At 40.3% G+C, this 22,752-nt stretch overlaps 1 protein-coding gene across 5 annotated transcripts in view; it reads right to left on the bottom strand.

The window, feature by feature from the left end:
• The window catches only part of WDTC1 (WD and tetratricopeptide repeats 1), a 64,747-nt gene that overhangs the window by 22,521 nt on the left and 19,474 nt on the right, over window positions 1-22,752 (bottom strand). For all 5 annotated transcript variants that reach the window (XM_035727202.1, XM_027613732.2, XM_027613724.2 and 2 more), the window contains 2 exons: window positions 21,636-21,783; window positions 20,056-20,139 (listed from right to left, as the gene is read on the bottom strand). In XM_035727202.1, the coding sequence (XP_035583095.1) occupies window positions 20,056-20,139; window positions 21,636-21,683 (132 nt within the window). In that variant the 5' untranslated portion in view covers window positions 21,684-21,783. The remainder of the gene's footprint in view (window positions 1-20,055; window positions 20,140-21,635; window positions 21,784-22,752) is intronic.

The raw sequence follows: 22,752 nt of genomic DNA, 5'->3' as shown, positions 1-22,752 counted from the left end.
AGAGAAAAAGATGTCTTAATGTTTGTAACAAATCCCTTTCAACCACACCTGAGTTTATGTAAATTGATTTTTGGAAAGCACCTAAGGATGGGGCTGGTTGCCAGAGGAACCAACCATATGATTGGAGGGTTAGAACTTTCAGTCCCAGGGGTGCCTGGGTGGCTCAGTTGGTTGGATGTCTGCCTTTGGCTCAGGTAATGATCCCAGGGTCCTGGGATTGAGCCCCTCATCAGGCTTGCTTCTCCCTCTCCTCCCTGCTCACGCTCTGTCACTATCTCTGTCTCTCTCAAATGAATAAATAAAGATTTTATTCATTTATCTGAGAGAGAGACACAGTGAAAGAGGGAACACAAGTAGGGGGAGTGGGAGAGGGAGAAGCAGGCTTCCCATGGAGCAGGGAGCCCGATGTGGGGCTCGATCCCAGGATCCTGGGATCATGACCGGAGCCAAAGGCAGATGCTTAACGACTGAGCCACCCAGGCACCCCCCAAAAAAGGAACTTTTGGTCCTACTTCCCAGAGGTCAGAGAGGAGCTGGAGGTTGAACAGATCACCATGGCCAATATTTTAATCAGTCATGCCTATGTAATGAAGCCTCCACAGAAACCCAAAAGAACAGGGTTCAGAGGGCTTATGCATTAGTAAACATGTGGAGAGTGGTACATTCCAAGAGGGTGTAGAAGCTTTGCACCCCTTCCTACATACCTTGTCCTAGGCATCTCTTCTATCTATCTGTTCCTGAATTATACCCTTTTAGAAACTCTCGCAAATTAGGGCACCTGGGTGGCTCAGCTGGTTAAGCGACTGCCTTCAGCTCAGGTCATGATCCTGGAGTCCCGGGATCGAGTCCGACATCGGGCTCCCTGCTCAGCAGAGAGTCTGCTTCTCCCTCTGACCCTCTTCCCTCTCGTGCTATCTCTCAAATAAATAAATAAAATCTTTAAAAAAAAAAAAAAAAGAAACTCTAGCAAATTAATCAAATCCCAGGAGGAGGTTGTTGGAACCTCCAATCTATAGACAGTTGGTCAGAAGTACAGGAGATAACCTGGGCTTGTGATTGGCATCTGCAGGGGGTGGTGCAAGGGGCGGTGGGGCCATCTTACAGGACTAAGCCCTTAATCTGTGCAATGTGATGCTATCTATCTCCAGATCGATAATGTCAGAATTCAGTTAAATTGTAGGGCACCCATTTGGTGTTGGAGAATTGCTTGATCGTGTGTAAAAAGAAACAAAACCCCACACACACTGGACCTGCCTAATGTGGCACCACTAACAGTGAGGAAAGGAAGCAGGATTTTAACTTGAGAGCCTGAGCTCTTAAGTACTGTCTGAGAAATGGATGAATGCCTCTAGAATGATTGTATTTGCCCTCAAATCAGTAACCCATCTAAAGTAAAGAAGACAGGCCAGAGTAGACAAATATGATACTTATGATTAATTTTCACATGGTAAAACCTAGCTTAGAGGTGGGTAAGTTGAAGGGAGTGTAGAGATAAAGCTCAAATCAGATTCTACAAAAATACAAAGTAACTATTGACAAAAAGTATTAAGAAAGGTCTTTGTGAGTTAGAACACATGTTTGGGAAGTTACTTTATAAGGACAGAATGTTTAAGAGGAGTTATTTTGGCCTTGATAACTAAGGCTGGCTTAGATATATGGTCACAATCTATAATTACATTGTGGAATACAATGGAAGAAAATATGCCTATGACATATCAGAATAAAAATGTGAGTAAACAATAAAGGGATAAAACCTCAAACTTTTAAGGAAGTGAGAAGAGGGACTGCTTAGAGACAGCTCCTAGAGAGGAATAGACCTTTATGTGCCTCCCCGGACCCTTGGAAATACTGCTATTTAGGGTGAGCTTTGCACATCAGGGACCTAGAGGAAACAGAAAGTGCACAGAGAACCTGCAAGAAAAGTTTTAAATCTCATTTACACTCCAAGTTACAACCTCTTAGTTCCTGTTTAACTTTGTTAGATACTGATTATAATTACTATTTATTATAAGTCCCTATAATCTGCTGGGTGGTGTGGTACATGGGAAGAGGAGGAGGCAGGAAGAAGTATTTTATCCTAACAGTGCTCAGAATTTTAGGTGCATGATGATGATAAAAAGCAAATGGATTTACAATGGGTTTTATTACTTCTTTTAAATTCTTTACAGACTATGTACCCTTTATAGCCTGCACTACAGCCCCCACCTTCATATGACACTAGTAGGTAGAATGCTAGATATTCATATATATGTTCTCATTATCACTCCCTTTCCACAGGTAAGACCAAGTCTCCGAGACACGAAATAACTTACCCAGGGTCGCACAAATTATAAACATCAGAGTCCAGCTGGGAACCCAGGTCAATATAACTCCAAAAGTATTTCTCTGGCTATGCTGGATACCTCAGATGTCATGCTTATTACTGCCCATTTAAAAAGAGATCTCATTGCTACCATCACCTTAAAGACCACTCGGCAGTTTCATGGGAAGTTAAGCTTATATCTACCCTATGATCCAGAAATTCCATTCCTAGGTAATTACTTGAAAGAAATTAAAACATTTATCCACACAAAGACTGACATAAGAATATCCATAGATGCTTTATTTTTAAAAGCCCCGGGAGCACCTGGTTGGCTCGATGGAGTGTGTGACTCTTGATCTCGGTTTGTGAGCTGGAGCCCCACATTGGGTATACAGAGTACTTAAAAATAAAATCTTAAAAAAAAAAAAAAATAAATAAATAAAAGCTCCAAGCTGGAATTAACTCAAATGGTCATCAACAGAAAAGGTATAAATAAAATGCAGTCTATCCACACAGTGAAATACTATTCAGCAATGAAAAGGAACGGGCTATAAGATAACATGCAACATGGATGAAACTCAAAACATTATGCTAAGCAAGAGAAGCCAAACACATACAAAAATATACTATCTAATTCCATTTACATTAAATAAAGAACAGGCAAAACTAATCTGTGGAGACAAAAGCCAGAAAGTGGTTGCTCTGAGGTAGGAGGGTTGACTGGAAAGGACACCATGAGAACTTTCTAAGGTGATGGAAGTACTTTCCAATTTGCTGCAGGTAGTAGTTATACAAGTGTCAAAACTCATCTAACTCAATACTTGAGACCTATGCACTTTATTTTTGTGTAAATCATACCTCAATAAAGAGAGAAAAAAGGTAATAATAATAATAGCACTAGTAATAGCTGATATATACTGAGCACTATCTCACCATGTACCAGGGACACTACCATGACCTCCATATATGCTTTTATTTTTATTTATTTTTTTAAAGATTTTTATTTGAGAGAGAGAGCAAGAGAGAATACAAGCGGGGGAGTGGGAGAGGGAGAAGCAGGTCTCCTGCGGAGCAGGAAGCCCGATGCGGGGCTCAATCCCAGGACCCCGGGATCATGACCTGAGCCGAAGGCAGACCCTTAACTAAGACACACAGGTGTTCCATATATATATGCTTTTATTCATCTTTATGCCTTTATATTCATCTTTATATGCTTATATATATGCTTTTAGTTCATCTTTACAACTGTCTTATGATGGAAACATCATTAATATTTGGATTTTTCAGATGAGGAAAATTGTATTACTAGTGTAGCCCCGTATTGTGTAAATAGTATAGCCAGATTATGAACGCATGTCTGACAGATTCCAGAGCTTGGCTGTTAACCATGATGTCAGACCACCTTTTTAAATTCTGAGCTGTATCGCCTAAAACTTAAATGCTATGTGCCTGCCGGTATTATACTGGGCTCAGAGAGACATGACTGAGTCAAACAGACACATCTCCTGTCCTCACAGAACTGATGACGTTTTGTTTTCTCCTCCTCTTCTCCAAACATGTAACATTAGCCTTTGCCTATGTTGTTATAATCTCCTCATAAGCATCACTTTAAATGGCTATGGAATATTCCTCCAAAGGTTAAACCATATCCACCTCTACCTTAGTGTTGTACATATAAGTTAGTTGCAAATTTGGTGAGTTGATGCATTTTTTAAAAAGATTTTACTTATTTATTTGACACAGAGAGAGAGAGCACAAGCAGGGGGGAGCGGCAGGAGGAGGGAGAAACAGGCTCCCTGATAAGCAAGGAGCCCGACACAGGACTCAATCCCAGGATCTTGGGATCATGACCTGAGCTGAAGGCAGATACCTAACCAACTGAGCCACCCAGGTTCCTGAGTTGATATGTTTTATTTATTTTTTTAAAAGATTTTATTTATTTGACAGAGAGAGAGAGAGACAGCCAAAGAGGGAACACAAGCAGGGGGAGCGGCAGGCAGAGGGAGAAGCAGGCTCCCTGCTGAGCAAGGAGCCCGATGCGAGACTCGATCCCAGGATCCTGGCATCACGACCTGAGCTGAAGGCAGACACTTAACCAACTGAGCCACCCAGGCGTCCCAGTTGATGTGTTTTATTTATTTATTTTTTTAAAGATTTTATTTATTTATTTCAGAGAGAGAGAGAATGAGAGAGAGAAAGCACAAGAGGGAAGAGGGTCAGAGGGAGAAGCAGACTCCCTGCCGAGCAGAGAGCCCGATGTGGGACTCGATCCCGGGACTCCAGGATCATGACCTGAGCCGAAGGCAGTCGCTTAACCAACTGAGCCACCCAGGCGCCCCCAGTTGATGTGTTTTAAAATTCTAGTGGGAAAAGAACATTTACAGGTGGCTGGTCAGCCGAGACTAGACCCAATGTCATTTTGTTGTTGTTTTGTTTTTTGGCATTTGACTGGAAATATATAAAATCTGTTGTTTTTTTTTAAGATTTATTTATTTATTGAGAGAGAGAAGAGTGTGTGGAGGGGGAAGGGGCAGAGGGAGAGAGAGAAAATCTCAAGCGGACTCCCTGTTGAGCGTGCAGTCAGGCATGGGGCTCAATCTCATGACCCTGAGATCATGACCTGAGCTGAAACCAAGAGTCGGACACTCAAGTAACTGAGCCACCCACGGATCTTATAAAATCTGGGTTGTAATGCTAAGTATATCGCCTGTGCTACTCAGGAGCCTGATGAGCAGTAATGGTGTGGAAAAGTGTATTAAAATGGGAAACATTATGGGGCACCTGGGTGGCTCAGTCAGTTAAGCGTCTGCCTTCGGCTCAGGTCATGATCCCAGCATCCTGGGATCGAGCCCTGCATCGAGCTCCCTGCTCAGGAGGAAGCCTGCTTCTCCCTCTCCCCCTGCTTGTGTTCCCTCTCTCGCTGTCTCTCTGTCAATAAATAAATAAAATCTTTAAAAATAAAATAAAATAAAATGGAAAACATTATTAATAAATACAAGTTAGTAGGAGTGCCTGGGTGCCTCAGTCAATTAAGTGTCTGACTCTTGATTTTGGCTCAGGTCATGATTTCAGGGTCATGATATTGAGTCCTGTGTCAGGCTCCACACTCAGCATGGAGTCCGCTTGTCCCTCTCCCTCTTCCCCCATTTGTGTGTGCATCCTCTCGCCTCTCTCTCTCAAATAAGTAAAATATTTGAAAATAAATAAAGTACAAGTTAGTAGACAGCAATCTATCGAAATGTGGGATCCATAAGGGAAAAATAATAAAAGTCATTCTCGTCATTCATTTCTAGATGGAAAAAAATAGGAACCATTGTATAAGGGAATAAAAAAAGCGGGGGGAGCAAAGAGTTAGGAAGTCTACAAATCAGTGTGTATCCTGGTATAACCAAAGGGATTAGAAAGCCTTTTGTCCAAATTTATTTTATACAAGAAGAAGCTGAGGCTGGTTAGTGCAATCGGAATTGTAAAGTAAAAAGAGTTGTCAGGGTTCAACTCTGGCTTGGCCTCTTCCTAGGTGTACGAGTAGTCACATAAGATTCCCAAAACTGGGATAAGTATCTGCCTTTGGCTCAGGTCATGATCCCAGGGTCCTGGGACCAAATCCCACACTGGGCTCCTTGCTCAGCAGGGAGCCTGCTTCTCCCTCTGCCTGCCACTCCCCCTGCTTCTGCTCGCTCTCTCTGACAAATAAATAAAATCTTAAAAAAAAAAAAAAAGATTCTCCAAACCTCAATATTTGTCATTTAGAAATTGGGATGATGATAATGTAAACCTGACAAGATCACTGTGAAGATCAAATGATGTCACGTAATCTATGCAAGCACACTTTGGCAAACGCTGGCCCCCACTCCTGGACTAGTCCTCAGGTATACTCTCTCATGTCCCTGGTATACTTCTGTGTATATCTTCCAGATCCTGCTCTCAGAGACCGCTCCCACATGGCTAGGATACTCAGAAAGGGCACACATCTTCAACAACTGGATTCCTTCTTCCTATTTACTTACTTTTCCAAAAGGGTTATTTTCTGCAGCTATTAAATTGCTACCCTAAACTATGACCACAGAAAATTCATTTGTTCAATACCCATTATGTATAAAGTACTGGGAAAAAAGGGAATAAATAGGATAAACAAAACAGGTCCGTGTCCATGGCAACATGAGACAAAGCTCTACCATAATGGAGAGAGAGGTATCAAAAAACCTAGAAAAAGTTAGGAACATCCGGCTTTAGGAACAAGCTTAAAGGATCTTTGAAGACAGTGGCTTGCATATCCACATGTAAAAGAATGAAGTTGGACCCCTACATCACATTATATACAAAAATTAACTCAAAATGGATCAAGGATCTACATATAAGATCTAAAAAGTATGAAACTCTTAGAAGGAAACATGGGTATAAATCTTTGTGACCTTGGATTAGGCAATGGTATCCCCCCCTTTTTTTGGTGGTGGGGCTGTAATTGATGATTAATGGTTTCATAAACATGACATCAAAAGCACAAGTGATAAAAGGAAAAAAATAATTTGGGCTTCATTAAAAATTAAAAACTTTTGTGTCAAAGGCGCTATCAAAAAAGTGAAAAGACAACCCACAAAATGGGAAAAAACATTTTAAATCATATATGTGAGGATTTGGAGAAACTAGAACTCTCATACATTTCTCCTGGGAAAGTTAAATGGTGCTGCCACTTTGAAAAACAGTTTGGCAGTTCCTCAAAAAATTAAACATAAAAACAAAAAACATGATCCAGCAATTCCACTCTTAGACATATACCTGAGGAAACTGAAAATATACGATCACACAAAAGCTTGTACACAAATGTTCATAGCAGCATTATTCATGATAGCTAAAAAATGGAAACAACCAAAATGTCCACCAACAATGAATGGATAAACAAAACACGGTATATCCATATAACGGAATGTTATTTGGCTATAAAAAGGAATGAAGTACTGAGTCATGCTACAACACGAATGAATTTTGAAGACATCATGCTAAGTAAAAGAAGCCAGATACAAAATAGCCATGTACTGTATGATTCCATTTTTATGAGATGTCCAGAATAGAAAAATCCACAGACACAAAAAGTAGACTAGTGGCTACTAGGGATAGGTAGTAACTACTAATATGGGTAAAGGGTTTCCTTTGGAGGCAATAAAAATGTCTAGAATTAGATAGTGGTGGTAGTTGCACAACTTTGTGAAAATACTAAAAAAGCACACTAAATTAATTGTACATTTCTTTATTTTTTTTTTAAGATTTTCTTTCTTTATTTGACAGAGAGAGACAAAGCGAGAGAGGGAAAACAAGCAGGGGGAGCAGGAGAGGGAGAGGGAGAAGCAGGCTTCCCACTGAGCAGAAAGCCCGATGCGGGGCTCGATCCCAGGACCCTGGGATCATGACCTGAGCCAAAGTCAGATGCTTAACAACTGAGCCACCCAGGCACCCCTGAATTATACACTTCAATAAAATAAAAAATAAACTAAAAACAAGCTAACAAACTGATGGCAGGCTGGATTTGGCAGGCCATAATGCTGAACCCTGATCTAAAGGATATTCCTTGAAATCTCTCACAAAGTCAGGTCTCACTTCCATCTTTTTCTTTGTGGGTGACTAGTTAATAAACTTGGTATATAATTTACTTCTCTATAAGGATATTACAAAAAAAAAATACCTCTGACAAGTCTTTGTTAGAATAAGGTTATACTATAAAACTTCTCTTGTCTACTAACCATATTCAAAAAGAAGACCAATCTAGTTTGATATTACTTGTTCCTAATGAATTTATGCTCAAATTATGTAAGAAACAAAACAGGAACAAAAAAGCAATCAAGCCAGATTGTGAAGGTGAGATATGTAATGCTTGCAACTTATTTACGGAAAATATTAAGAAAACTAATAAGGCAAGAGAATGAATCCACCAAGCCAAGAACTATTTGTTAAACAAATGAACTATTTTTAATTAATTAATTTATTTTAAAAAAGATTTTATTTATTTATTTGACGAGAGAGATAGCAATAGCAGGAACACAAGCAGGGGGAGTGGGAGAGGGAGAAATAGGCTTCCTGCCAAGCAGGGAAGGGGCTCAATCCCAGGATCCCACGATCATGATCTGAGCTGAAGGCAGCTGTTTAACCAACTGAGCCACCCAGGCGCCCCACTAATTAATTAATTCATTCATTAAAGTAAGCTCTACACCCAGTGTGGGGCTTGACCTCACAACCCAGAGATTAAGAATCGCATGCTCTACTGATTGAGCCAGCCAGGTGCTGCTAAACCCTTAAAGACACATGGTTGAGGTAGAAAGAATTATAAACTGTGGGGCCAGACAGGCCCGATACAATCTTATTAATCTTATTTTTACCACTTATGTGACCTTGGAAATCCTCAATTTCATTCTCTTTATTTGTAAAGTTAGATTCCTTTCCTTTCCCTCTACCACGTGTGGAACATTGTGCCAAGAAATCCCACAAGTGAAAAGAAATAGAATGGATCAAAGTGTGGTCAAAATTTTTAAAGTGGACTTGGAAGATCCTGGTGGTGCAAACAAAAACGAAAGTGCCACCCAAAAAAGTGAGGACTGTAGGCTACAAATGAATCCCAGGATATTTGGCTCCGGTCCAGTTATGACATTAAAACTCACTGAGACAAGATTTACTTGAGAGAGAGAGAGGGAAGGAGGGAGAAAGCACAAGCAGGGGGAGCAGCAGAGGGAGAAGGAGAAGCAGATTCCCCATTGAGCAGGGAGCCAGATGTGGGGCTTGATCCCAGGACCCTGAGATCATAACCCAAGCCACAGGCAGACCGACTGAGCGCCGCCCCCAGGCATCCCTAAAGTTTGTCTTTAAAATACGTAAGGTCAGGGGCGCCTGGGTGGCTTAGTTGGTAAGCGTCTGCCTTCAGCTCAGGTCATGATCCCGGGGTCCAGGGATGGAGCCCCACATTGGGCTCCCTGCCCGGTGGGAAGCCTGCTTCTCCCTCTTCCACTCCCCCTGCTTGTGTTCCCTCTCTCGCTGTCTCTCTCTCTCTGTCAAATAAATAAATAAAATCTTAAAAAAACAAAAACAGGGCGCCTGGGTGGCTCAGTTGGTTAAGCGACTGCCTTCGGCTCAGGTCATGATCCTGGAGTCCCGGGATCGAGTCCCACATCGGGCTCCCTGCTCAGCAGGGAGTCTGCTTCTCCCTCTGACCCTCCCCCCTCTCATGTGCTCTCTCTCTCTCTCATTCTCGCTCTCTCAAATAAATAAATAAAATCTTAAAAAAAAAAAACAAAAACAAAACATATGGTCAAAGAACATATATAGTCAAAGTATTGTGTTCAAAAATTACTTGGGTTAGTTGGCATCCCCCTCCCCATCGTTGCTAATTTTATTTTACTTTTTGACTGTGAAAACCTCAACATGGTTTTAAAAGTAAAAACTCTACAAAAAGGTCCAGAAAAGGGTTACTCCCTTTTCTCTACCTCTCCACCCTGTATCTTCCATCCACTAGAGGGTGACCAATTTCATTACTTTCTGCTTATCCATTCTATGCTTGTATTTGCAAAAATATGCAGGTACCTATATAAATTCTTATTCCCCCTCTGTTGTTACACCAAAATCTGGAAAAATTGTATTAAAATAGCCCTTAAACATATGGAAAAGGTATTCAATTTCACTCATAAGAGAAATGTAACTTAAAACTATATTGAGATACCATTCTTCATCTGTTAGAATGGTAAAAAAATTCCAAAGCTTAACCACAGAGTCTGTTGCTGAGTTGTGGAGAAGCAGGCATTCTCATGCATTACTACTGGCAAGGCAAAATGGTACAACTCCCATGGAGAAAAATTTGGCAATGTCTAACAAAATCATAAATGCATTTGCCCTTTGGCCAGCACTCCTACTTCTAAGTTTTTACCTTAAAGATACATCTCCAGCAATACTAAAATACATATGCGTAAGGTTACTCATTATGGTATTGTTATAACTATTAGAAACAACATTAAGAGTCCATACATGGGACATTTACTGAATAAATCTTGGCTCATCTGCATAATACAGTACTATATGCAGCTATGAAAAAGAACTCTATGAACTGATACAAGTGATTTCCAAGATATATTGGTAAGTGAAGAGAGTGTGTGTATATATACATATATATAATCTCAAGTCATGCCCCACTGATTCTTCATCCTAAAAAATCCTTAAAGTCCAGTCAACCTCTCTATTCTCTTTACATGCTGCCTCATGTCTGTATTTCCCTTCCTATTCCCCTAAGAATACATGATTCATTACTAAAATCATTCTCTTGCAACATTCATCTGACAAAACCCCAACCCTAAATGATATTCTAGCTCTCCTATATCTTTAACTTTCCCTTTTCTCCACTGATTCCTTCCCCTTGGAATTAAACAAGCACAGGTTCCTCTAACCTAGAAAAGTACTTCCTCGATGCCAAATCCACATCTAGCTATGGCCTTCCATTTCTCTTCCCCTTCATAGCCAGACTGAAAGGGTAGCCTATACTCAATATTTTCACTTCCTTACTTCCCAGTAATTCCTCAACCCACTTCTATCATCTATACCACACACCATAAAAATGGCTCTTGCCAAGGTAACTATTGTAGCTTCCTTGCCCTAAATCAATGGACATCTTAATCCATATCTTACTTGGCCCCTGGCAGTATTTGATAGTGCTGACTACTTCCTCCTCAATGAAACTTTATTCTTCTGGGTTCTGTGACATCATCATCTCTCTCTGTTTTCCTTCCTACTCCTCTACTCTTTCTTGGTACTCTTTGCATATTCTTTGTTCATGTGGCGCTTATGTTGGTCTTCTTTATGTCTCTATCCTAGGCTTCCTTCCACTCTGCACATTCCCCAAAGGCAATTACAACTCTTTCACTGTTCCAATCTCTATGCTGTTCCCGGCTTCCAAATCAACATCTCCAGTGTGTACCTTTATCTTAAGCTCAGACCCAATTATTCCAACTACCTACCCAGAAAGCACTAGATAATGCGTAACATACAACTCCAGAACATCCATATTGAGCTTGTTATCTTTCCCCTCAAACCTATTCCTTTTCCAGTGCTTCCCTTAGTGAATGATACTATCATTTACTCTGCCAGTCAAGTCAGAAACTTGACCTTCACCCTTGACTTCTCTTTTCCTAACTTTTCACATCAAGTCACCAAGAATTCTGTTTATTCTATCTCTTAAATGTCTTTCAAACTCACTGATTTCTCTCTATCCAAATTACCATTGTCTAGGGTCAGGTAGCCCATCGCCTCTTCCTGAATCACTGCCACAGCTCCTTAACTGGTCTGGCTTTATTTATTTATTATTAATTTTTAAAGATTTATTTATTTTAGAGAGAGAAATAGAGTGCGTGCATGAGCAGAGGAAGGGACAGAGGGAGAGGAAAAAGAGAATCCCAAGCCCACACTGTGATGGAGCCTGACATGAGGCTCGATCCCACAGCCTGTGAGATCAGGACCTGAGCAGAAACCACGTCAGATGCTTAACTGACTGAGCCACCCAGGCACCCTAGTCTGGCTGTATTTAAACCTATGCAATCTTCATTTTGAAGCCAAGGTAAGTTTTTTTATGGCTTAATTCTGATCATATTGCTCCTATTGTAAAAACCATTCAATAGCTCTCCACTGACCCTAGGATAAAGTCCATAGTTTTCAACACAGTTTACTATGTCTTTTATTAGGACCATTTCACCCACACTCATCTCACCAACCTCACCTGTCATCCTTCTCCCGCTTGTATTTTGTGACCACCTGTTCTGAACTGAGTACCCTCTATTCTCTCCTGCATTACTCATATGCTATTCCGCCAACCTAGCACTTTTTCTCTCCCTATCAATCCCCAAATCTAGATCCTCCCATCCATCTCTCAGGCATCAATGTAGACTACATTTCTTTTTAGGAAACTAAGCCGTGATCTCTCTAGCCCAGCAAGTTTCACTCATTTGTGAAATTTCTCAGAATAATGGGGGACACATGAAGGAGTAGAGATTGGGGTTGGGTAGAGAACAAACATTTGTTGAGCACTGCTCAAAGAATGAAGGAGTGTAAAAGAAGTATAATTTAGTACAAACTCCATGAAAGATAATTTTGGTTTTTGTTTTTTAAGATTTTATTTATTTGATAAAGAGAGTGAGAGAGCACAAGGAGGGGGAATAGTAGAGGGAGAGGGAGAAGCAGGCTCCCTGCAGGGAGTCCACTGCAGGGCTTGATCCTAGGACCCTGGGACCGTGACCTGAGCCCAAGGCTGGCACTTAACCACCTGAGCTACCCAGGTACCCATGAAAGGTAATTTTGATAATAATTATCTAAAAATCACAGATGTGTGTACCCTCTGACCTACTAATTCCACTCACAGGTTTTTATCCTATAGACAGACACCAAAATGTGCCAATGATATTGCAAGGAATAATGTATGTACAAAAGACTGTAAGTAATCTACACGTCCGCCAACAGGGACACTTTATTTTTTTTCTTTTCTTTTTTTTTTGAAGATTTTATTTATTTATTTGAGAGGGAGAGAATGAAAGACAGATAGCACGAGAGGGGGGAGGGTCAGAGGGAGAACCGGGACTCCAGGATCATGACCTGAGCCGAAGGCAGTCGCTTAACCAACTGAGCCACCCAGGCACCCCAACAGGGACAGTTTAAATAAATTACTCTGAGGGGCGCCTGCGTGGCTCAGTCACTGAGCATCTGCCTTCAGCTCAGGTCATGATCCCAGGGTCCAGGGACCGAGCCCCACATCGGGCTCTCTGCTCGGTGGGGAGCCTGCTTCTCCCTCTCCCACTCCCCCTGCTTGTGTTCCTGCTCTCGCCATCTCTCTCTGTCAAATAAATAAAATCTTTTGGGGCGCCTGGGTGGCTCAGTCATTAAGTGTCTGCCTTCGGCTCAGGTCATGATCTCAGGGTTCTGGGATCAAGCCCCGCATCGGGCTCCCTGCTCACAAGGAAGCCTGCTTCTCCCTCTTCCACTCCCCCTGCTGTGTTCCTTCTCTGGCTGTGTCTCTCTCTGTCAAATAAAGTATTTTAAGTAAGTAAGTAAGTAAGTAAATAAATAAATAAATAAATAAAATCTTAAAAAAATTACTCTGAAGCCATGAAAGAATTAGAAATTAGAAATACCTTTATGTGCTGATATACTAAAATCATAAAATATTTTTAAATTCAAAGACTTAAGGTACAAAGCAGTAAATATGTTAAGCTAACACTGTGGAAAAGGGTGAGAATTTTATGCATAAAATTTCTCTGGAATGATACTAAAACTGACTAGTTGATTCCAGGGAAGTAAATTAGGTGATTGGGAAAGAATGGGAAGGAGATGATCTTTTAAAAAATTTTTAAATTAGAACTATATGGGATGCCTGGGTGGCTCAGTCATTAAGTGTTTGCCTTCAGCTCAGGTAATGATCCCAGGGTCCTGGGATCGAGCCCTGCATTGGGTCCCCTGCTCCGCAGGAAGCCTGCTTCTCCCTCTCCCCCTGCTTGTGTTCCCTCTCTGTCTCTCTGTCAAAAAAGAAATAAAATCTTAAAAAACAAATTAGAACTATATGAATGTTTAATCAAAAATAAGTTAATAGGGCGCCTGGGTGGCTCAGTTGGTTAAGCGACTGCCTTCGCCTTAGGTCATGATCCTGGAGTCCCGGGATCAAGTCCCGCATCTCCCTGCTGCTTCTCCCTCTGACCCTCTTCCCTCTCGTGCTCTCTGTCTCTCATTCTTTCTCAAATAAATAAATAAAATCCTTAAAAAAAAAAAGTAAATAAAAAAGGAAAGGACCTAATAGTCAGATGCTAGGTTAAAGAAGAAAATGTTTAAGAAGCATTATTCATGTCATCCATCCAAACCTCTAGGTCAAAGAAGAGATGCTAGTGCTAAGTACTTTGATTTTTGATTAGAGTACAATGAGCAGTTTTAGATCATGATTTAGTTTAAAAATTTTTAAGTGCCAAGATTTAAGAGTATTAAGGACAATTTCCTAATATAAAAGAGAGACTAATACAACAAGATTGATGTACTTCTTGATTCAGATCTTCCTTAGGAAGAAAGCATTAGGAACAAAATTAATTCAGGTAAAGGTGGATGGAAACTATTCTTAGAAAACATTCAGGAAAGAAATATGAAAAATAAAGAAAATCAACTTTGCAAAGTAGATTTTTCAGAAGCTTACAGAACTGGCAGGATGAATGCAATGGAAAGAATATCCAAGAAATAAAGTTATCAAAGTTAACTTGGATGCTTTTTAAATAGGCATCTCTGCGGGTATAAATTCTACATAAACAGGAAAGGTAACAAAATACCAGACTGGCTAAACTCAAAATGCAAACTAGAAAGTCAAAAAGTAAAAATAGGGCAGGATTATTAAGCTGGAAGGTAGAGAAGTGGTATGGGGATAAGATTAAAAAAGCGAACTCTAATACAGAAAACCAAAAAAGCCAATCAAACCAACAGGTTTCTAGTGAACATCTAGTAAATGTTCAGCACTGTGTCCTAGCAGCTCTCTTTAAGTTATCCTTTTGCATTTTTCAAAAGCATACACAGTAGTAAATTAGGAAATCCCGTAAAAAAAATCTTCCCCAGATAATAAAGAATATTATAATCAATAACCACAAAAAGGTAGGAGCTTTTACTGTTGATTTTACCTCTTTTATCCCACCTCCAGCTCCAAATAATTACCGCTTCCTAATGCTAGAAATGAACTGCTGTTAACTAATACAAAATTCGTATGTGACACAATGGGTAGGAAATAAAACAAGAAAAGGAAATGACAGTAAAGTGTAAAAAGTTAGATGTCATCAAATCAGCATCTTAGGAAACTTTAAGAGCTTTCTACAAATAACAACAATACCAGCTAATATTTGAGTGCTATATAACATGACTTTTACAATATGCTAGGCACTGTGCTAAGTATTTTTACATAATTTTACATAAATTAACTTGTTTATCCCTCCTCACAAACCCAACAAACAACATACGGATATTATTTTACTGATGAAGAAATGGGTGAACTTAGACTCACCTAACCAAGGTCATATGACTCCTAATGGTATCTTAATTACTATTTGTTGGGGGGGACAGTCACAAAAAGATATCCCCTCCAACCTCAAAGTAGAAAAGAGGGAAATAAGATAGCTTTTTGGGAGTTAAGACTCTAAAACTCAGTACCATTGAACTTTCCCTCCTCCTTGGCTTCCCTGATACCATGTTCTCCCACCTCTGTGCCTGTTCTTTCTGGTTCCTGTGGATAGAGGAAGGGCAGTAACAGGCAATCTCTAAATGTTGAACAACCTTGGTTCCTGGTCCTGAGCTTGCTTCTCTTCTCTCACTTCCTACTTTGTCCCCAAGTGACATTATCCAGTCATCCTGTTTCATGGCTCCTATAGACCAGTGGTTCTCAAACTTCTTAGTCTCAAGACCCCTTTCACTATTAAAAATTACTGAAGATGCCAGGGGCGCCTGCCTGGGTGGCTCAGTCGGTTAAGTGTCTGCCTTGGACTCAGATCATGATCTCAGGGTCCTGGGATCAAGCCCTGCATTGGGCTCCCTGCTCAGTAGGGAAGCCTGCTTCTCCCTCTCCTCCCCGCTCATTCTCTCTCTCGCTATCTGTCTCTCTCTCAAAAAAAAAAAAAAAAACTTAAAAAAAGATTACTGAGGATCCCAAAGAACTTTTGTTTATAGGGGTTGTATTTATTGATATTTATACCATATTAGAAATTAAAATGGAAATATTTCATATTATTTTCATTTAAAAATAACAAAAATAATAAGTTAACATGTTTTAAATGAAAAGTAAATATATTTTCTAAGAAAAGAATTTAAAAAGAGTGGTATTGCTTTACATAATATCTAGCTTAATGGAAGGTAAGTGGGTTCTCATACCTACTTTTGTATTGTCTGTTGCAATGTTATTTTGGTTGAAGTATATAATGAAAATACAGCCTCACAAAGATAATTAGTTGCAATAGGGAGGAGTATTTTAATAGCCTTTTCAGATAATATAGATCTCCTTCTTTGATACTGTACCAAAACTCCACAAGTAATTGTTTCTTAAGCTACAATGTAGAATCTGAAACCACATAAAGGAACTATTGGTACCTTGCTATGTTAAAACGCATTGGTCTAGTTTGTGTTATGCATAGGTCTTTTACACACGTATGAGTCTGTTACATCATACATTGGTCATTTTGAAAAAAGTGACTCACTGAATTTAAAGATCTTCAATGTTAACATTCATTATACAGTACTGTTGACATTTGTTTTTATCACCACAGATCTCGTCAAGAAAACCTTTTAAATATTTTTTTTTAAAGATTTTATTTATTTATTTGAGAGGGAGAGAGAATGAGAGATAGAAAGCATGAGAGGGAAGAGGGTCAGAGGGAGAAGCAGACTCCCTGATGAGCAGGGAGCCCGATGTGGGACTCGATCCCGGGACTCCAGGATCATGACCTGAGCCGAAGGCAGTCGCTTAACCAACTGAGCCACCCAGGCGCCCACCTTTTAAATATTGAGAAGTTATCAAGCTCATTGTGGCAGATACAAGTTTTCCTATCTCTCTCTCTCTTTTTTTTCTTTTTGCCTAGAAGTTCAAGTTTTATACTTGGCAACAAATACTGTCAGTTGTCTTTCTTGAAGTGACAGCTCAGTTCATTCATTTTAAAGAAAATGTCTGCCAAATACTCATAGTTGAATAACCACTGTTTTTGTCTGGTTCTTTCAGATGGTACTTCTTTCAGACGAAAGAAGTGGCTAGTGGGGCTTGCAACTCAAACAACTGCACGAGTGCTTTTTCCTCAAGACAACATCATAGTGCAGTTTGCAGCAGCAGGACTTTATGTGTACTTCCCATCCCATAATACAGAATACTAAAGAGATATGTACATAAGGGTTGAAATTTAATAAAACTAGTAATTTTTATTGCTTCACATCAAGGACATGTTAAGTAAAAACCTGCTTTTTTCTGGTTACTGCAAATGCATGGTGTTAATAATAAGGCTATTTGCCTTAATCCATGCTAAGGTGACAGTAGTTTTACTCACTTTTTTTTTTTTTTGCAAATTTTATTTATTTTTTAAGATTCTATTTATTTATTTGAGAGAGAGAGAGAACACAAGCAGGGGAGGGGCAGAGGGAGAAGCAGACTCCCCGCTGAGGAGGAGCCCAATGCAGGATTCGATCCCAGGACCCTGAGATCATGACCTGAGCCAAAGGCAGACGCTTAACCGACTGAGCCTCCCAGGCACCCCTTTTTTTTTGCAAATTTTAAATGAATTAATTTTTGTTTTGCAAACAATGTCTTGATACTACTATGAAAGTAGTTTTGACCTCATGGATTCCCTTGAAAAAGTCGTGGGGATTCCCAGGGGTCTGCAGACAACACTTTGAAAACTGCTACTATAGACTATCTCTCTGTCAATGACGCTTCAGTTTTTATTCCAGTCTATGCCTCCCTCCTGATCCCAGACCCACTGGACCCTGGAACAATGAAAGAAATGTCTTGGCTTTTATCAAAGGCCTGAACTGCTTGAGCTCTGAAATTCATCCCCTCCAGCCTTCCCCAGGACTCTGCTCCTTCAATTATTCTGTCCTCCTGTATCAGCAAACCTTCCCCTGCCATCAACATACAGTCACATGCTAGTATTTCTTCCCATTCTTATAAATCTCTCCTTTGATCCCATAGACCCAGCCACTTCTCCAGTTCTCCATTTCCTTTTGTAAATAAAGTTTTTTCAAGAGTTGCCTACACAACTCAGTAAAGCTGAAAACAAAAACAAAACAAAATGACTTTGAAGGAAAGAAGTGAGGGAATAAAAAAGAACCCATTCTTCCTCCAATTTTCTGAAATGACCCCCCATTGGTTAAAGCCAACTCAAAGACAGGAGAACAAGAGAGTTGAAGAAAGGTGAATAGCAGACAGAGAGGGGCAAGAGAAGGTATCTTTCATAGTTTACCTTTTACTGATTACATCCTATCTCCTCTCATCTGGGGGAAAAGTTTGTAATATATAAATAAATAAATAAATTTCCATCACCCTCTTTAAAAAAGAGAGGAAAAAAAGTTGTCTACAATATGGTTGTCACTTCTTTACCTCCAATTCACTCTCACAACCACTCCAACCTAGCCTCTATTCCCACCACTCCAGTAAAGACCACCGTCTTTCTGTCCTCATCTTACTCAACATTTCAAAAGCACTGAGTAGAAGTGACCACACCTTCCCTTTTTTTTTTTTTAAGATTTTATTTATTTATTTGAGAGAGAGAATGAGATAGAGAACATGAGAGGGGGGAGGGTCAGAGGGAGAAGCAGACTCCCCACCGAGCAGGGAGCCTGATGCGGGGCTCGATCCCGGGACTCCAGGATCATGACCTGAGCCGAAGGCAGTCGCTTAACCAACTGAGTTACCCAGGCGCCCACCACTCCCCTTCTTTCTTAAAATATTCTCCTTACGTGGCCTTTATACTCTCCTGGTTTTGTTTCCTTTCTACTTCACTGACCATTCTTTCTTGGGTAACTTTTTAATCTCCTTAGCTTGTAATCAACTTCTAAAAGCTGAAGTGTCTCCGCAGCTAGGTCTTGGGCCCTAGTCTCTACACACAAAATGCTAATAGCAATGCTATTAGGGAGATGGGACTAAGAAGTAACTTAATTATCTTTTCAAGATCATCAGTATTAATAGTTATATCTTTAAATGGATAAAAATTGTAATTAAAAGAGAGCAGTAACAATCATCTGTAATCTCACTACCTCGAGATAACACTGAACATTCAATAAATTTCTTCCTAGTCTTTTTCTAAGATCAACATGATCACTTATAAACACTAACTTGAAGGAAGCAAAGAGAATTTTTTTTTTTTTTTTTTTTTTTAGAATTTTATTCATTTATTTGACAGAGAGAGAGTGGGAGTACAAACAGGGGGAGTGGCAGGCAGAGGGAGACAGAGAAGCAGACTCCCCGCCAAGCGGGGAGCTCTGATGTGGGGCTCGATCCCAGGACCCTGGGATCATGACCTGAGCTGAAGGCAGATGTTTAACTGACTGAGCCACCCAGGAGCCCCAGCAAAGAGAATTCTAACTCAACCTGCAGATAACACTAAGTTGGATAGGACAGCTAAAAGTTGGATTCAAAACATGATCTGGAGGAAGGAAAGGGACTGGAACTAACATTATAGAGTGTCTCTGTGTTGGACATGATGAAAAAGTTGAACTTCTGGACTGAAGGCCTGGCTTTCCATGGACTGGTCAGGACAACACTGGACAAAGTGCTTGACTTTTCTAAATCTTTTTTTTTTAAATGCCCATTCCCTATATACCTCCCCACAACATTACTTGAAGCTAAAAGGAGAGAGAGAGAGAGAGAGAGAGAGAGAGCGAGCATGTGTGTGTGTGTGTGTGTGTGTAAAAACACTATGTAAACTCTAACTTTCTTTGCAAAGGTAAGAATAATTATTGTCCAAGCCAATAGTAAAAACAGTGGTATGCATTTCAACAATCTTTTTCCAAACACAAAGCAAATAATATAACCAAGAAATAATTTCTGCATGACCATGCCAATCACTAACCTTGATTCACCTGCCTATATTTACCAGCCTAATAAAACTGCTGGAAAGGAGAGGTAACCATCAGGTATGACCTGCAGAGAAAAACTTGTTTACACCTTGAATAATGCAGAGGGTTCTCTATAGACAGAGAATGGAGAACTGGTCATCTGCATCTAGTGTGCAAACTGAATTTCTTACCTGTAGCTCTGCTTCCAGGCCCAGCCGCCTGATAAAGGGGTCAGTGACATGGTAGCGCCGCTCAAAGCTCAGGGCACCCCGCTCCTGGGGGACAGATACAAACTCACAGTTTCATTAATTTAATCCAATATGATTTACTATGTGCCTATTATGTACCCAGCACTGTGCTGGGCACCAAAGGATCTACAAAAGGTCTGCACTATACTTGGGCAAGGATTAGAGAATAATAAAAGAGTATAAAATAAAGCACAAAGTTGTGCTTGTTGAGTTGCCATAGAAGGAGGAGGAGGAGGAGGAGAAGGAGAAAAGAAAAGAGAAGGAAAGAAGGAAGGAAGGAAGGACAGACAGAAAGAAAAAGAAAGAGAAAGAGAAAGGAAAGAGAAAATGAAAAAAAATTGAAAACAACAAAATAGGGAGTTTCCATTGTTAGGTTGGAGAGGGTAGGCATCATCTTTAGGACACATATTGTGGGGGATATTCATAGGAAAAAAAATAACTTGCATGGTCCCTCCAACTCTGTTTCTGTGCCTCTAGGAAATGGTCCTTGCCCTTGAGGGCCATCCAGTCTAATGAAATTACAAAAAACCCCACAAATGGACAAAGCCCCCAAAGGATTCAGGGATGCAGGGAAAAAATATATGAAACATAGATTGATATGCACTAAGTACACGGCTCATGTAGAGGCATACATTCAATCCTTTTTGATGAGGATCACAGCTTATGCTGCATGCCACTTATTTTTTAAGATTTTTAATTAAAAAAATGTTTTTAGCACTTAACCTTTTCAAAAAACTTCCTTGTGTTCTTTCAGATTTCATTATGATCCACCTAGAGGCAGACATTATTATCATTTAACAACAGAAAACACAGGGAAGTAAAATGACTCAAGTCTTATAAGTAATTAGGGCAGTGGTGAGATTAAGCTCCCGACCCCAGTTTGGGGTTCTTACTATAGAAGCACATCATGTCTTGGTGGAATCTCTTCCATTAAATCCCTGTGCTCCTTTACTGCAGGTTTCCCTGACAAACCCTGGGCTACCTTGCTAAATGAACTTGACTGCCTGGTCATTCATTCATTGCACAGAATGTACAAACTGTACAGGTCAGGTGCAAGAGACCCTTAAAGAAAAGAAGAAAGAGTCTAAGCTGAACTGGGACTAAGACTCTTCCAGGTTCTGTTACATGTACAACTTAGCAGCTGGAGCAACATGAAGACGCCACATTTTCTCCTGCCACAGCACCCCTCATAAACCTAAATATGCACACACAGTTGTGTACGCACACACAATTGTGTACGCACATGCACAGCACACTGATGACTCCCTTTCCTCACCAGCTTTCATTAATTTCAGCAGCCCAGGTACAAAGCACTGGGACAGAGGAGTCTCCATGAATTCTATGTTCTTGGGCAAAAGAAGATGGGAGTTAAGAGACCTTGATTCTAGACCTGGGTCTGCCACTAAGTAGCTGTGTGACTTCAGGCAAATCACTGACTTCAGACCTCAGTTTCTTCAGATGTAAAATGAATCTGTTAGGAAGAAAGGACCTCATGCTCTTGTTCAAAGGTCTAAGGTGCTTACCTTGATCTGCCTACGGATGAGGTCTCTAGTTATGTTGACTTTTGCCATCTTCTCTTAATGGATTCAACAGCAGGAAGCTATAGAAGGATCTTCAGGACCCTTGAGCATTCCAGCCAAGCCCAGGTCCACAAGACACACATTTAATTACCTGGGGGGAAAAAACCATCAAACCTTGAGGGATAGAATAAAGTGGATTCAGAGCCCTGGTTCTACCTCTAAAACAGTCCACCAGTCTACCTAGTGACCTGGCTATTGCCTATGATTTATGACACGGTGGGCTGGCCCTGCTGCATAGTGTTGAAGAACCTTTGGAAGATGAAAAGGGTAGGATGAGGGAGACAATGACTCAGAGCCACAGAAAGTATTGGAACAAACACTGAAGGAGTCATGTATGCTTCACCAGAAAATGGAGGGTTGAATAGGAGTATGAAGGAAGATGGGAACATATCCTGAAAATAAGAACAAGGCATGTAGCAAGAAAGATGTCAAGTTTCACTTGTTCAGTATGCATCTGTGGCAATTATGCATTAATTATACTTTGAATCCTTGACCCTCATCTTGGCTCTCCCCAAAACCAAATCAGTATCACAGAAAGCACTCAACCCTCTTAAATAGATTCACAAAATCAAAGGGTGGACAGGAAAGGTAAAGGTGATCATGTCTAAAATCCAATCTGATAAAGAAATCCCTCTTCATTATCCTGGTAGGCAGGCTTTCAGTCTCACCTCTTGAAGCAACTCCTTTGTTATAAACTTTGATGGTTAGAAAAACCTACTAATTTCATTTATGATAACTTACCATAAGAAAATGCAAAATACAAGAAACACACAAGTTCTATACCCAAGCATATTCATCACAGATTTTGTTTTTATTTTTTTATCTTAAGTAGGCTCCACACCCAACCTGGGGCTCAAGCTCAGGACCCCGAGATCAAGAGTTGCATGTTCTACTAACCAGGTACCCCCATCACTGATTTTGTAAAAACAAAAAAATTAAAAGGACAAAAATTTCCAATGACAGACGAATGGCTAAACAATGTAAAGCCATTTGATATTAAGCAGCATTAGAAATGTTACTTATAGGGGCTCCTGGGTGGCTCAGTCATTAAGCCTCTGCC

This window comes from Zalophus californianus, chromosome 4 (assembly GCF_009762305.2).
Source record: "Zalophus californianus isolate mZalCal1 chromosome 4, mZalCal1.pri.v2, whole genome shotgun sequence".
In the NCBI taxonomy this organism is placed as follows: domain Eukaryota; kingdom Metazoa; phylum Chordata; class Mammalia; order Carnivora; family Otariidae; genus Zalophus; species Zalophus californianus.
This window is presented reverse-complemented; position numbering and strand designations above follow the sequence as displayed.